At 43.2% G+C, this 16,699-nt stretch overlaps 1 protein-coding gene across 2 annotated transcripts; it reads left to right on the forward strand.

The window, feature by feature from the left end:
• The first annotated feature begins 662 nt into the window (after positions 1 to 662).
• On the forward strand, positions 663 to 16,007 carry LOC104278838 (SEC14-like protein 1). Of its 2 annotated transcripts, none has more exons than XM_009875935.1 (14): positions 663 to 806; positions 895 to 1,026; positions 2,442 to 2,570; positions 2,823 to 3,057; positions 3,773 to 3,882; positions 4,670 to 4,859; positions 7,785 to 7,873; positions 8,777 to 8,847; positions 10,427 to 10,598; positions 10,920 to 11,054; positions 12,722 to 12,856; positions 13,282 to 13,533; positions 14,517 to 14,695; positions 15,318 to 16,007. In XM_009875935.1, exons 1-14 carry the CDS (start codon positions 696 to 698, stop codon positions 15,421 to 15,423), a joined length of 2,046 nt encoding a protein of 681 aa, XP_009874237.1. In that variant the 5' UTR covers positions 663 to 695; the 3' UTR covers positions 15,424 to 16,007. The 2 variants fall into 2 exon arrangements, with proteins under 2 accessions (XP_009874237.1, XP_009874238.1); XM_009875936.1 differs by having other exon boundaries at positions 2,823 to 2,997; positions 3,755 to 3,882.
• Positions 16,008 to 16,699: the final 692 nt, after the last annotated feature.

Genomic DNA, 16,699 nt, shown 5'->3' on the forward strand with positions numbered 1-16,699 from the left:
CATGTGTGCTCTTTAACCAAAACCAAAGCTATTGCTGGCTCTGCATTAGTGCAAGAAGTTCAGGTTTTCAGACGTACGGAGCAGCCTCATTGTGTTGGAAAGACTTACTGTCTGTTGTTGGGCAAAAGTGTAAAGTGGTAACTGTGCAGTGAGATCATTATGAAGACTCTGCACAGGGAGCTTGAGAGCGCTATTAGCTTAAGAAATAGGTTGCAAAGTGTTTTTATGAGACCTTTGGGAGCCATATGGAAAACCCTCTAGACAGCTTGGTGAAACACCGATAATCAGCATGTGGGTTTTTTTCAATCCAACGCATAATTTTTTTTGTCTTGTAATTTAGAACTAGAGGGTCTTATTTTCCGGTTATTGTTGACAAGAGGATTATTGTTGTATGTAGTGAGAGGGGTTTTGTGTGTTTTAAAAATTGTTGTACCGGGAAGGGGCTGTGTTAGGAAGGTATTGACCAATGGATTGTTTGCAATGCACTGGGACCTTTTCTCTGCTGTAGTGCAGACTTCAGGAAGGCTCGATCCCTTTTTGCAAAAGCTCTGAACGGCATTGAGCGTACGAGTGCTGGTTATCGCAGCGAAGGAATCCCGCGCACACCCTCGGGCATTAATTGTGATGATTGTTTTCTTCTTCTTCTATCTTTGCAGGCATATGAAAGAAGGTTTCCTACATGTCCTCTGATCCCTATGTTTGTAGCCAGTGACACTGTGAACGAGTACAAGAGCGAGGATGACGCCATCCACGTGATTGAGCGGCGCTGTAAGCTAGATATAGATGCACCACGGCTATTGAAAAAGGTGATTAGATTTGAATTGCCTGTTTTATACTTTTGAGTATCCTTTCCCATGAATATTTTATCTTAATGGAATCCGTCATCTTCCTTAGATTGCCGGAGTGGATTATGTCTACTTTATCCAGAAGAATTCTTTGAACAGGCGAGAAAGGACTTTGCATATAGAAGCCTACAATGAAACCTTCTCTAATCGAGTCATTATTAATGAACATTGCTGTTACACAGTGAGTAACAGGCTCTTGGTGGTACTACAGATGGAGCTAAGAGATGCATTTAGATTTCAGGACTCAGAAACAGAAGTTGGGTTGTTCTTGGTTTTTGCCTTGCAAGAAAAAATAGCCAGCACACCGCTATGAGTGATAATTGTTGTTAGTGTTAAATCTAACACACTTGCTTCAAGAACTGAAACAAGTTTGGCACCCTCTTGCTTGAGCATCTTCTCCGAGAGCCGAACACAACATAATTTGCTGTGCATGACAGCTCTGTTGAGGCAAACGTGTGGTCTGTAGCAGCAGTGTGGAACTTGGTGAGGCTGATGATCCCCTGACAGAACTGTTAAAGTTCCATGTGGCTTATTTGCCATCTGCTCAGCTCAGACGAATGTTCGTCGATTCAGCTATGTTTCACCTCAATTCTTTTATCGGTTTTGGTCTTCAGTGCAAATGTTTCCTAATGTGAAGGAATCTAGTGGCGCGCCTACTGCTATGCTCTGATCATGTTTTTTTTGGAATGGCTTAGCCAATACTCATAGGCATGTACAGCAGTAGAACTTCAAACTGATGTTAAAGGTCACATCAAAACTAGCAAATGTAACTGATTTATTTTTATTGTACAATTCTTTTTATGTGCAGGTGATAACATCTGCTGCTACCTGCAGAACCATGGTTAAAATGTCACTGGATGTCAAACCCACTTTGACACTACTATCAGATCAATTTTTTTAATTAATATTTCTGCAGTTATTTCCAAGGCACATTTAAAAAGACTTTTCAACCTGCAACTTTTCTGTGAAAGCTCTGTTTAAATAGAGGAAATGCTATACAGAAAAGTGTGTGTGGTAAATATGTAGAAAATACACCACTTCTTGCCCTTACTCTACTCAATCAAGAAATTAGTAGGTAAATATAAAACCAGAACTTTAATTCAAGAATAAATTGTTCTGAAAAGACTACAGTGCTTGGGGATGCTGACACTGTGCTCCCTGCAGTCCCCAAGCTGGCAGACCTTGGTCTCTCAGCCTAACCTGCAGCAGCACAAAGTTCAGTGGGGTGTTTTAACCTGTTCCACAGATACACTTTACAGTCACAGCTCATATCTAGGATGAGATAGAGTTCATTGTATAAATGTGCTAGTTCGTTGGCTCTTGGCTGGTGCCCTAGTGTTTCTCCACCCTCCCCCTTAAGGAAAAAAAGAGTACTTGGCTAGCTGTGGGACTGTAGGGGGGCTTCTCAGCTTTTTGTTCGCTAGTGTTGCTTTTTCAAACTGTATTTTGTCAACGACTGAAATTCCACTTGCATGTTTTTGACTTTGTGAACCTGTAAACTAAAAGCCAGTCATTTCAAATATTGCAAGTTAAAAAAACCCGAAACTCAAACGGATTAGGTAACTAAGCTGAATGATCTCATTTTTTAACTAATAGGTTCATCCTGACAATGAAGACTGGACCTGTTTTGAACAGTCAGCAAGTCTGGATATAAAATCCTTTTTTGGTTTTGAAAGCACAGTGGAAAAGATTGCCATGAAGCAGTACACCAGCAATATTAAAAAGGTGAGCTTGCAGTCATAGAGGAGGTGCCTTGCTCCAAGTTACCAAAAGACAATGTAGCTGCTGCTGAGTACCAGGCTGCTCTGCTCAGAGCTGGGCCCTTTCCTCTTTCGCCTGGGGCAGCATGTGTGTGCAGGTCTGTATTTTCAAGTGAAATCTTTAGGGAGGTCTGGCCACTTACTGGGTTTCCAGCCCAATCATTTCTGTGCCTAAATGGGTGTTTCTAGCAGCTGAAGTAAATTTTCCTTTTCCAAGGGAAAAGAAATAATAGAGTACTACCTGAAGCAGCTGGAGGAAGAAGGAATAACTTTTATTCCTCGTTGGACTCCTCCTGTTGCATGTAAATTGGAGAGAAGTACATCCCACACACGTCGACCCGTTTCACCTGCTATTAATATACCGGACTCAGCCGCAAAGGAGGGCTTGAACAATAAGGAGATCCTCAACACCTCAAGCAGCCCCCCCGAGCCCACAGCAGGAACGCCCGATGGTATGGTCGTCTGACTTGTTTTAGCAAGATTCTTTGTACTGTAGAGGCTCTCAGCATTGTGCTCTTTCACACTGACCCTTTGTTTGGTAACCTACAGTGTTGAAGTGCAGGCTTGCAAAGCAGGTAACGTGTGAGGTACTTTGGAGAGCTGTTACAGGCTGGTCATTTTAGCAAATGGAGATACAAGTAGAAAAACTCCTCATTTTGTTCGCTGGGTTGCCAATGAATGTCCTACTTCTTTCCCTGAAATTCAGGGATGGGTATAATTATGGGGAAAATGGGAAGAAAAGGGATGAAGCTTACCTCTGTCTCCTGTTGTGTCTTCCTTCCTCGGTTAATAAGGGAATTTTGGAAAATTCTCACACTGGGAGATGCAGATCAAAGCTTCCCTAAGTGTTTCTGGAAGAAGCAAGCCCTGTGGGGCTGTGAATTGACAAATCTGAATATACTGGCAAAATGCTTTTATAAATGTCTGGCTTTACTCCTTTCTTAGTTGCGGAAGGAGAATTAATCATCTCAATTTACCGTTAAGATGACTGTTATGTTGCCTTACTCATCTTTTCATTGATTCAGACAAGTTTTATTCAGTTCTGACCGCACAGAACATAGAGCAGCTCCTTCTCTGCTTTAGAAATCGGCATCTAAGATCACTTGCTACTTTGACTAGATCCGTCTTTGACTAGACCACTGTAATCACAGGTGCGTTTCCTTTTAGACAAGCTAGACGCAGACTACATCAAGCGGTATCTGGGTGACTTGACACCAATGCAAGAAAGTTGCCTCATTCGACTGAGACAGTGGCTCCAGGAGACGCACAAAGGCAAAGTAAGTTACTGCTGGTCTCTTGTGGCTCTGTCTTGGGAACGTGGACTCTGCGAGGTGGGAGCGATGAAATGTCATGGCACACCTCCTGTGGCTAACTCTTCCTGTTACGCGGCCCTCCGTGATCAAAACCTAAATTAAGAGTATATGCTGGCAATAAAAGTAGTTCATTGTGACTGTCCAGCTGAGTTTGCTGGCTGAGGTGCTTAAATGATTAGTGTTACTGCTTCTGGGAATGTCAGTAAACCAGCACAGGGAAATAGCACCAGTTTTATAAGTCTACCTGGTTCTGCAGTAAACTTCTTTTTACGTTTGTTTGTTCTGGCTAAACATCATGTTCTCAAATCTGTGTCCCCAAGCGTGATACGGAAAGGGAAGCAATGTGGCCAGTTAAATCATGGATAGCAAGGCTGAGGGTGTTCCAGTGGCTGTGATTTGCATGGGTGTCTCAGCTTCCTTTAACTTGGCTGTGAAATAGTCAGTGTTTCGTCCCTAAAATCGTTGAAATGGGACTGACTTGATGTGACCATCCAAGTGTAAATGATGACATTAGAGCTCATGAAATTTTATATCCCTTACATGAAGGGAGCTGCAGTACCTGACAGGGCTCGTGTTTTTGTTGCAAACAAAGAGGTTTGGTTGAGTAACTTCCAGCATTGCATACCGTCCTCTTGCAGTGGTACAGGGCTGCGCATCTTTCAGCTCCTCCTGTCTGTTGTGTGTTCTTGCTTCAAACTCTGAATACAATATTGGGCTTGGTTGTTTGGTTTTGTTTTGTTTTTTTCAATAGATCCCAAAGGATGAGCACATTTTAAGATTCCTGCGTGCCCGGGACTTCAACATTGATAAAGCAAGAGAGATCCTTTGCCAATCGCTGACGTGGCGTAAGCAGCACCAGGTAGACTATATTCTAGACACCTGGAACCCTCCTCAGGTACTCCAAGATTACTATGCAGGAGGCTGGCATCACCATGACAAAGGTATGTTCTACAGAATGGATATTGAACAGCTTTTTTATGTTCTGAATTAAAAGTGATAGTTGTCCCTCTTTTAAATGGAGGTGACTGGTCAGATGATTAGAAATTCTCAGTTGTTGTGTACTAAATGCATTTAAATTGATGTTGCCAGCTCCTTAGTTGGTGGAGGCAGGCTCCTAGGTCCTAATCTTTCTGACTAATACTGACGTCTTTAACTCTCTAAAGAGCTCTGCTTTGTGAGTAGCTTAAAAAAAGTTACTAGTTGCACTTCTGTAGTGCTCAGAGATGCTTAGAGGGGTGTTATGCAAATGCTCAGTATTCCCTTTCAGTGATTAAAATATGTTTGTAAATAAGTGTATCTTTCTAATCAATTTATTTATGATGTTGTATAAGTCTGATGATGGCATAAATGAATACTTGCTTGGTATTACAATCAGCCTAATGATGAGAAGTGGGATGTTGCAAAAACAGCCAGTAGAGCAGGTTTATTTAAGAAGGGAAGAAGCTTCTGCTGAATTCCCTTTGTAGGGTGAGCCACGGCCAGATCTTTAAGACATGGACGACTATGCCTGACATGCTCCCCCATCGCTCCACTTGCTTTGTCGTGCACTGATCTTTGTATATATTAATACCTAGAGATAAGCTGGTCTGGAATTTGTTGCTTGAGGCCAGCTGGGCTCTTTAGATAAGGAAGTGATCTCTTACGGTGAGCTATCTGTGTTCTGATTTACTCTTTTCCCCACTAGGCACCATTGTTTCTGCTAGCTCTTCCTCTTACAAGAGGTGTATGAAACGAACAGGATGCTGTCAGCGGTAGCGTGCGGGAGGCAGGGAGGACACAGCACTTTAATCTCTGCACAGCTGAAGAGCTTGAGTGGCTCTCTCCTGCTGCTTTGTGTTTGGGAGCTCAAACTGAGAAAATGAAACATGGGAAAATGCTTGTAAAGACTGTAGGGAGAAAGACTTGTGACTAAGTTCCTCCTTTCTGTCGATTCCTTGTCCTTACTTTACAAAGACTTGCTCTGTCAATAGCACGGAACTGGGTCCTGCCAGGGAGTAGAAAGGTACAGAATGCCTCAAAGGGTCGCTGGATGTTTTTTCTGAGTTCTTCAATCTTGTGGTGAGCTTTGTGCCTCCCTCCCTTCCCCTCCAGCTCCTTTGATCTCTCTTGCTGCATGCCCACAAGTAAAGCACGGGTTTGTCAATAATGGAAACAGAATTTCAAAACTGAGCAATTATCTATAATTTAAAATTTTACAGTGGTAGGTTCTTTTTTTAAACCCTCTTTTGTAGTGTTGCTCCTTTCCTCCTACATATGCTAAACGTGCCAAACTTGAGCTCACTGAATTCTGTGTAGCTCTTAGAGTGCTCAAGCAAAGGCAGCAGGGATTGTAGAGCGTGTTGCCTGGAATCAGCTATTAGTGCAAAGAATAAAAGTTATTTTTTTGGCTTGCAATTAGCAGTTTTCTGTACATCTGAATGGCTTTTATTTTGACAGGAGTGCTTCAGTCAAATGTGGGGTTTTTTTAAATCACAAAGCTGGAATGGAATGTAGAGCATGCAGTGATAATACAGCACTGTCAGTTGGGACTTTTCTTCATGTATCGTTTGGGTGGACCGGGGTTCGTAAGCTGTTGCTTTAGTTTTGGATGCACGTGCATCTGGGAGGGAGGGAGACTTCTCTGAAGCTTAATAGCACTTTTTGTTTAGTGTTTCAAAAGCTAACCAGTACATTCCAAGATAATCGTGTGCTGGTGTTAAAATAACATTTTCTTCTAGGCCACCTGATAAAATACAAAATACTGTGAACTTTCGTGAGGGTAGTGTCCTTGACAAATAGCTTGCAGTTTTGTTTGGTTGGTTTTTTAATAGCATATCTTTACAGTTTCTTTCCTTGTGTCCCAAAGGGCTTAACAATAATTTGATACCTCCCTTTGCATTTACTGGGGGGAAGTAAAGCTAACTGGACTTGATCTCTAGAGGTCCCCTCCAACCCCTAACAGTCTGTGATTCTGTGACTTCAGGGAGAATTTTGTGTATAAAGCTCTTTTTTTATTATTAATTGTTTGTGTCCTAGCATACTCAGTTTACAAGTTGGTGAATGTTTAGCTTGCATACTAGAATAGATGGAGCAAAGATTAAAAAATGCATCACAAGCTTAGGAGGAGGGTGGAAGCTGTTTGGGACAGCCAGCTCCTGTTAGACACAGAAATGCAAAGTTTTCATTCGCAGATTCAGCCAATGCCCTTGTAGCCTGGGCAGTATCGGGGTGCCCTGGCACACAGCACGGTGACCATGCAGGGGGTCCCTTTGGAGCAGAGTCTGTGCTCACCAGGCTTAACCTTCGTAAGGGAGGCTGTGTGCCAGCTCTGCGTAACGTGTAACGGCAGAGCTGACTTCAGCAAGGGGTGCAGAAAGCAGTTCTCTGGGTTATCACTTCGTGTCATTAATTCCCAGAAGTCGGTGCAGCTTCTTTTTCCAAGAAGGTTGCTCTCCAGAGCATCCCGTGTGACAGAAAGGCGGCTTACAGCCTTCCTCAGGACTCCTCAGTTTGTCTGTACCTGACCTGCTCTGGAGGCTAATCCTCATCCCGTGTCTTTAATTGTGTGTACCAAGATCTCGAGTGTACCCATGTACTTGTTGAGGTCCTTTGAACTTTGCTGGCAGGTAGGGGAGCTATTTCTGTATCGAGATGTCTACATTAAACTTTTGCAGTTGGGTTACAGGCAGTTTTTTTGGTGTAGCTGGACAGGGTAAAGTTCATAATCTCATCTGCTCTAGGTTCTCTCTCTCTCAGCCATACAAAAAAAGTTTTGAACTAGCTATGTCTTGTTTCCATTTGGATTTTCAGCATAAAGCTAGCTCGCTCAAATTGTCTGGGGCTGTAAAAATAAGGGTTACATAGAAATATTTGTTGTCGTTATTCAGATGGTCGCCCACTGTATGTGCTGAGATTGGGACAGATGGACACCAAAGGCTTAGTGCGAGCTCTTGGGGAAGAGGCCTTACTTCGATACGTAAGTATTTTTGGAGCCAGCAAGTTGCTAACAATGTGATATTTTCATTTAGAAATTTCCTCCTCTGCCAGAACATTCATCACACTGGATATTTTGATGTATTCTCTGGCCTTCTGTTTTTGGTTTGGATGCATCTGATAGCTCCTGGTAGCTGATCTTCTGCATTCTTTCCAACTGCAGACTGATGACGGAAAGGCGTAGTTCTTGGCAGCTCCTGGTTAGTGTTTTCACAGATTCTTCTGCAGCTTGTGCAGTGCTTCCCGTCTCTGCATTTGTACAGAAAATGCCGTGATCAGATTTTGTCAAGCCTGTGCTCCAAGGATAGGAATAATTTATTTTAAAAGAAAAAGTGCTTGCCTGTGATTTTGCCTTTTTTAAAGACATCACTCAGACTATGTTATTGTGGATCTGCTCGGTTTCCAGGCAGAAAGCTGGCAGAATTCCATTTTTGACTCCTAGTGATTATATTCATGGCCGTAGTAACCACTAGAAGCAGGGGCTGGATTTTACTTTTTCTTTTCCAGCGGCATTTCCAGCCACATATTAAATTTTGTTTGTTTCCTCGAGTTCTGTTTCATGGTTACTTTCTTCGACTTAAAAAGGGGCTTTAATTTCTAAATAAATAGGAACTCGGTGCTTAAAGGGAAGGATGTGTAAGGGCACTTGTCTGTATCACTCCTGGGTCTCTGTTTTCCAGAGGATCTTGTTTACATTTTACTGCTCTTATGGGAAGGCATGTTTGTTTCTCAGCAACCATAGGGTAAATGTAGTTTCTAGTGCATTCTTTTTGGGGAAAAAAATGTAGTTTTAATTAGTCCTTGCATATAAAGATTTATTTTTTTTATTTATCTCATCTTCTGAATTTAAGACTGTCTTCTCTAAACAACACGTTTTCTTCTACAGGTTCTTTCAATAAATGAAGAAGGACTGAGACGATGCGAGGAGAATACGAAAGTATTTGGCAGGCCGATAAGGTAAAGTGCCACTGGTGGATCTGCAGTTTGGGAATCACCTGGTTTCACATGAGGCCATGTGATGCTGCTGAGCTCAGTTTATTAAGTGGAACAAGGGAAGGGGAGGCTGCGTGTCCGCCTGCAGACACAAGCACATGGGGAGCCTCCCCAGGTGCTGCCAGGGTGAATCCACATGGTCAGGCCTGAGGGAGAGACACGAGGAGCTCCAGCCGCCTCAGTGTCACATTCGTGTTGGTTCTTCATGGGGGTTGTTCCGTTTCCACCCTCTTCCGCTGTTGGAAGTCTGCCAAGTGATGCAGCTGAACTTGCATCTCTTTCTGGGGGATGTTATAGACAGACGTTGATACAGGCTGCCAAAAAAAATCAGTCCGTGGTAATATAATGGGTGATCTTTCCAGTAGTTTCAGGTATTGTTTTCGTGTCGCTTGTTCCTCAGTACAGAGGCTCATTACACTCGGTTCTTGTTTGCGTTCTCCATTTATTACGTGTGGTTACTCCACTCCTGATCCAGGGTAAGCTTATGAGGCTCCTGTGAAACTGGAGTCTAGTTTTCCAAGTGCTGACATGACTTCATACGAAGGTGTCAAAAATGGCTTGCGGTGCCATCTTTAAGTCATTGTAGGGGTCGCTTAGGAAAGCGTTAGCTGCAAAATGGATGTAAGGGTGTGGAATGAATGTGGGACTGGCCCTGGAAAGAAACAGTGTCCCTTGGACGTTTTTCAGTTTGTGACTCCTTCCCTTCATCTGCAAAGGTTCAGGGTTGTGTGGCATGTCTGCTTCTCCACGTCAAGAGCTGGCTGTGCTAGCTCTCAGTGGGAGGTCAAATCCAGGAGATGGGTTGCAAGGGGGTAACTGTGCCTGCTGAATCTTCATTTGTGGAAGTGATCCTAAAGGACTACCTATTAAACATTTAAAGTGAAACAAAGAAGTGTTTGCTGTTTCATAGGAGCCTTATGCATAATTTAATGGCTGCTAGCTGGTGCAGCACAGCTGTAAATCTTGAATTCATGCCCAGGGCGAGACCTGAACTTGGAAAGTAGCTAAAGCATATGCTGACACTCAGCATTGAGTATTAAGAACATGTGTCTTCCTATAGAAAAAGCTCCCTGAGAGCTGACAGCAGAATTAACTTTGACATGTAGTGACACTGTTACTGAACTGTCTTAGTAGGAAATCGGCACTGTGATGTTAAAATTGCTCGATGGCAGCAGTGTAGCCACTGAATTGATTTTGCGGTAAAAGCAATGGTTCAACGTCTGGGTTGGCCATTAACAGGATCTATTTTTTCTACATATTAACCTTCACCTGGAGTCAGAAATGTCTGTGGGGGAGCACACATGATGCGCAAAGTGATCACAGCACATACTCTGTGATCGTGCCGGGCACACTCTTAAGACGTTTCTGTTCTAAGGATCTTAGCCTCTGGTGTCTACAGGTAGTGCAAAGCAAGGAGGTAAAATAGAAGAAACCAAAACATGAAGTGGGGTCTACATGTCAGTACATTGGGTACTTGCATAAGAACAGAGAATTTTGATGCTATTGAGATTTTTCTTTTTATTTTTTTCTGTCTCAAATTCAGTGCTTGGACCTGTCTAGTAGATCTAGAAGGCTTGAACATGCGGCACTTATGGAGACCTGGTGTCAAAGCGTTGCTAAGAATCATTGAGGTGGTCGAAGCCAATTACCCTGAGACTTTGGGTCGTCTTCTTATCTTAAGAGCACCTCGAGTATTCCCAGTTCTTTGGACACTGGTACGTTTGTAATTCAAGGTATTCCTCAGCTTTCTTGGTACAGTGCTACGTGCTTGTAGTTTGTAAAAGCACTTTAGAGATCAGGCTTTACAGGCAGCAGATGTTACAATTTGGAAAGATCTCTTTTATAGGATTCCTGGAACAGATTAAAAAACACTACTTAAGGACTTGCTTACATAGTTGGTTAATTTAGCTTCTTTGTGCTGTGAATTTTGTGTAACGAGGAATTTTGTGTAACACTTCATGTGATCAAACTGATTCCTTCAAAGTTGACTTGAGGAAAATGGGAGAGCCTGATCCTATTCCCTTCTTTCTTTGTAGGTTAGTCCATTCATTGATGACAACACCAGAAAGAAATTCCTTATTTATGCTGGAAATGACTACCAGGGTCCTGGGGGACTGCTGGATTACATCGATAAAGAAATTATTCCAGATTTCCTTGGTGGAGAATGCATGGTATGAATATAAACTAGTGCATATAGCAATTTATTTGTGGGTACTTGCATTTCCCCCTTCTCTAAACAAAGGAGCCCGGAAGGGCAAAACGATTACTAATGCAGTTTGGCAACAGGGGCTGTGGTGTAGGATTCCAGGCTTAGTGTTTTCTTCTGGATCCACTTAAAAAAGCCAAGTACAATACTTTGCTGCAATGAATATCAAATAACTTCTCAAAATAGCCAAGTGTGTTCAAAAGCCGTGGTCTCTGTCACGTTGGAGCACATACAGTAGCACAGCACTGCTCCAGAGCGGTTGCCATCAGCTCATCAGAAGAGTCTGTGTCTGATGCCATAAGGAGCCCAAGGAAATATGTGGCACATCTGCTGGCAGGGCTTGAACAGCCAGGTCTCCTAGCGCAGTACGTGCAGTGCCCCACAACAAACCCCAAAAACTGTTGTGCTGCAGGAAACTAATTTCTCAGTCCCTTGTCCTGTGCCTCAGTAGCTGTTTCCTGCCTACGCTATGGGCGTCAGCTGAATCTTTCGTTTTAACATCTCGACGATGCTGTGGGTTTGTTTTCTCTGTAATGTTTTTGACAACACGGGCTCACTGGTGCAACTGAGGTGTAGGAGTGCAACTCAGACATTTTGTGGAGCCTCCATCACAGGAACAGTTAGATGATTTTTTTTTCCTGAATTCAGCTATGTTAAAATATAATGTCACGCTTGCTTTCTAAGCCCCTGTACACTTTCTAGATTAATGATAACGAAGTACTGTTAGACGTGTCAGGGTGGAGCATGTGTTTATCCGAGGGAGGCTGCTTTGTGCTGCAGCAGTAGCTTTCAGTGGAGAGAGTTTGTGCTATCTAATTTGGCAAAATCCACTGCTTAAGTAAGCAAAAGTGAGTGTTACCAGAAAGACTGCTGCAATACTTCCTGCTGGTCACAGACAATGACACAGTCTTTCTCTTCTTTAGTTCTGGATATTTAAAGAAAAATTACTTTTTAGAGATCCTTTCAATTCTCTGTTGTAATTCTGTTATCAAACACTTCTGCTGCCCTGAACACTTCTGTGGAACCTATTGCTGATCAGATAATTGTCTAACTTCATTACTAGAGACTTTTTAAGAAGAGGATTCCTTAGGGAAGTTGTGTAATCAATTCGAGTGCTGAGCTGTCATGACAGTTGGAACTGTAAAACCTTCCTAACTGCAATATCTTTGACCTGTTTTGGAAGCTTAGTGAACCTCCCCACTACCCTTTGTCATTTAACTTAGCCACCCAGTTCTTTCAGGTCTCTGCAGGCTATATTTTTTTTTTAGACTGAGTCACTATTGCCACTTTCCTCAGGATTCTTAAGTGACTCACCTCTGCAATCGGTACAGGGCAGTACGAGTGGTAACTACAGCAGCTGCACAGCTGTTTTCTGTGCTAGTGGTGGTTGTGTGTACACAAGCTCTGTTCCTCTCATGTCTGATTCTGCAAATTCACCTAAACCAGATCATTGTGAAATAAATTTATGTGTGATATACAAGCTATAAAATTGCTTTTAAACTCCGTTCGTATCTCTGTTCTTCAGAGTATTTGCTGAATGTGAGGTTTTGTTTCTGAAGCTGGCAGGCAGAGAGCATGACAGAGTATGGACGTACAGTGGGGACACCTTTTAACGGCTGTTTGTGCTTTTAGTGTGAAGTACCAGAGGGCGGGCTGGTCCCCAAGTCCCTCTACCGGACAGCAGAAGAGCTGGAAAATGAAGACATAAAGCTTTGGACTGAAACAATCTACCAGTCTGCAAGTGTTTTCAAAGGAGCTCCGCATGAGGTGTGGTTCCAGCCCAACCTTCTTCTCTTTCCCCTCAAAAATGGTTTGGAGCTCGATTGTTTAGTTGCCGTGCTTCCACTTTGTTATATAGTTCTGTAAATCTGGTGCATCATGATGCTTTAGTCGCTGAAGTTTGTGACCATTTCTGGTGTCACCTTGTTGCCATTGAGAGGATATCACTGTTTTTCATTCTATTCAAAGCCATACCCCTCTAAGCAGAGGTGATATTCTCTGAAGTTGCTTGGGAGCTTCGGAAAATCATATGTTAAGACACTCCGTAAGGAAAGAATTTCTACCTACAATGCCTTTTTAATAATTGAAACCAAGCCCAGCAACTAAAATCTCTGTTCTTTGTCATCTTTTCTGGTAGGAGTTTGTTTCTACAGAGCAAATTGTCTAATACAATTGTTTTTTTTTTCTCTCAGGTTCTCATTCAGATTGTGGATGCCTCATCTGTGATCACGTGGGATTTTGACGTGTGCAAGGGCGACATTGTTTTTAACATCTTTCATTCCAAAAGAGCCCCGCAGCCTCCTAAAAAAGACTCTCTGGGAGCTCACAGTATTACATCTCCTGGTGGGAACAACGTCCAGCTGATAGATAAAGTCTGGCAGTTGGGCCGTGATTACAGCATGGTGGAGTCTCCCCTTATCTGCAAAGAAGGGGAGAGCGTGCAGGTGAGATGGCCGGATCCTCGTGTGGAAGCAGGCGGAGGCCAGCTCCAAAACTACATGTTCTAATTCACAATTGCCGTTGCTCACTGAGTGGTGATTCACCTCCGTGCTGTCTGCTTGCTTTTGGCTGCTGTTTCGACTTTCCTAGCTGAGAGCTCAGGGAACGGAGATGGTGTTGATGTGGATCTGTTGTGAGGGCAGGTTGCGTCGGTCCTGTAGTGACTGAGACGGGTCGGCAAGGAATGTAGGGAAGGCAACCAGAAGAAAGTGTGCATCCAGAGAGTAGCAAGACATCCTTTGTGGTGTATTTTTGACACTGTTTTCTGAAGTAAACAGTCCGTGCATGAAGAATATCATAGTGTCTTAGCTCAGTAATGAGAAAAGTCTGGAAATTAAGACTGAGCTTCTGTGTGTTTGCCCCCCTAAGAGGCACCGTAAGGAGGTCCCTAGGGCCAAGGTCCCTGAAGATTTTAGTGACATTTGCAGCCTGTCCTTTAATTACCAAGTTTGAAATTACGTGCATCATGCTTACAGTCGCATTCTGCCACTGCTGTTCCTTTCAACTTGAAAGGAGAGTTGAGCAGCCTTTGGAAAAGCAGCTCCCGAAGTCGTCTAATTGGAACTCTTAAACTGGAAATATGGGCAGTGACCTCTTGAACTGCACTTTCTCTTTTTGTGAGGCTTTTGACTGCTCTTTTCAGTCTCGAAGGACAGCCATTAATGAAGATAAGTGGAAAAAATGAATATTGGTTTAAACAAAACTTTATTCTTTCAGTATATTTAAATCCTAACCCTTTGACACTGTCAAAAAGCAGGAGGATCCCCTGGCTTTCTGTCTTAACTTTTATAAGCGTGCAGTGTGGGGAATATTGGCACTGGGAAAAAAATTATGGGCAGGTAGGCAGTTTTTCTAAGCTTTGAAAAGAAATTTCAAGCATACAAATCTTTGTTAATGAAGTTGATCTTTAATTTTTGGCTGCTTTCAGGGATCACATGTGACCAGGTGGCCTGGCTTCTATATTCTCCAGTGGAAATTTCACAGCATGCCTGCCTGTGCTACAACCAACCTGCCTCGCGTGGACGATGTACTAGCATCTCTGCAGGTCTCCTCTCACAAATGTAAAGTCATGTACTACACAGAAGTAATAGGATCTGAAGATTTCAGGTATGTCTGGCCAAGGTTTGTAAAGATCAGCCAGTGTCAAGCCTTTCTGATACTTAGATGATCAAACCTGTGTGGAGTTCACGTAAATACAAGTAAATTGTGAGGACTTGGGTTTCATTAGGTCTCATAAAAAGAAAGAACCCAAAAAACCCCCATACCTGAACAAAACACCAATAAAATTCAACTGGTACAGGCACTGGGGGCAACGAATGTATAATAAAAAGGTTGATTAGTTCTCTCATTACCATCCCTGACCATTTTTCTCAGCTTTGAAAGCACTGTGTGAGTTTTACTGGGTTTGGCAGGTGGTCAGGTAAAAACGAGTGCAACTCAAAATGGAATTGAGTCAGTTCAGTTGCCTGCCAGTTGATACCCTTGACTGAAATTAGGTTTCAGTCTCTTTGACCAGCGTCCGCTGTTGGTTTTTTGGTTTGGGTTTTTTTTTCTGCAAGAAGGTGTTTGGTGTCCCTGTTACCTAATGTGGTGAGGCAGAAAAGCTTTCAAGTACCTGCACCAGAACTGTTACTTGCTTCTTATCCAGGCTGCAAACAAATACAATGTAGATACGTAGCAGAATTCAAAATCTTTTCATATTCTGAAGCTGCCTCGTTTTTTGTTGCAGGGGATCTATGACCAGCCTTGAATCAAGCCACAGTGGATTCTCCCAGCTCAGTGCTGCCACCACCTCTTCTAGCCAGTCCCATTCCAGCTCCATGATTTCCAGGTAGTGCCACGACAGATGAAAAGCAAATGGATGAGATGGCTGGACCCTCGCCCATGGCAGCTGACTGCAATACTGCATACTCAACTGGCAATTGCGCAAAAAATAACTCACCCCACCCCACGAAAGCCTTTTATAGATAGTGAAGTAGCTGTTTGAATTTTAAACTTAGTGGTTTTGATCCTTGTTAGTTCCAACAGCTTGTCTCTTAACTTTAACCCTTTTTCCTAACTCAGCCATAAATATTTTTGCAAGTGTGCTTGCACAAATCCTAACTCTGAACACAAGGGCTCTCTCACTGAAAGGAAAAATAACCAGTGCATCAGTTAAGAATAATTTTTTTAACTGTGTTAAATGTTAAAAAGCAAAAAAAAAAGGAGAAAAACCCTACCAAAAATGCTCCGTAGTGCATTAGAGATCAACTGCAAGTCTCCTGTCAGGACATTCCTTACCATCTTAAGAAATCCCCTGTGACCTTCCAGTGCTGCGAACTGTTCTCCATTGCCACTAAGTGATGTCCGAGACAAAGAAAAGCAGTTGCTGGATACTTGACTTTGTGAGTCCGTTTTTAACAAGCACGCCCACAGAGCTGTGGCCAGGCTGCAAACACTAATACCTTTTGTATGAGCACATTTTTGGGGAATTTGAGCTCTGGGTCTTGATGGGTTAAAGCAATTCATTCCTTCCTTGGATTTGCTCTTGAAGCGCTGCGGAGAGAGAGGCAGAGAGCAGGCTCTCCCTCGCTGTGTCACGCTGGGCTGATCAAAAATTCGTGTGAGGATTTGTTCCCAGCTCTGTGCTGGAGCTTCACTCCACTTCCTTAGTACGTTGCTCGTGAATTGATTTTACTGAGACTGTTCTCACTGAGAATTTATGCAGAGCTTAAGCTTGCTTCTTAAATCAGTCTGAAGGAGGTATGGCTTACATCCTTCCTGTGTGCTTTTCACCCCTCTTGCCTCCTGTCCTTCCCTGCGCACGTCAGAAATGGAGCACTGAGCTGCGGGAGCTTTAACAGGGGCAGGGAGCACAGGGATCTTCGCTCCAAGTGATGAGATGCTCTGAGCAGTGCCTGCTCGGCCATTTTTGCCATCGCCACTGCCAGTGGTGAATTGCCATTTTGGATTTTGCCCAATCAATCCTACTTTTTTTGTTGAAAATGCGTTCAGGTATTCTTCCACTTCGAGCCCTCTCTCCCACGCACCACAAAAGACCAAAGTGCTGAGTGAAGGGCTGTCACCAGACCCCGACAGACTGTGCCTGGCAGCCGAGCAGGGGTTTGCAAA

The sequence above is a fragment of the Apaloderma vittatum genome, unplaced genomic scaffold (genome assembly GCF_000703405.1).
Source record: "Apaloderma vittatum isolate BGI_N311 unplaced genomic scaffold, ASM70340v1 scaffold9909, whole genome shotgun sequence".
Lineage (NCBI taxonomy): Eukaryota > Metazoa > Chordata > Aves > Trogoniformes > Trogonidae > Apaloderma > Apaloderma vittatum.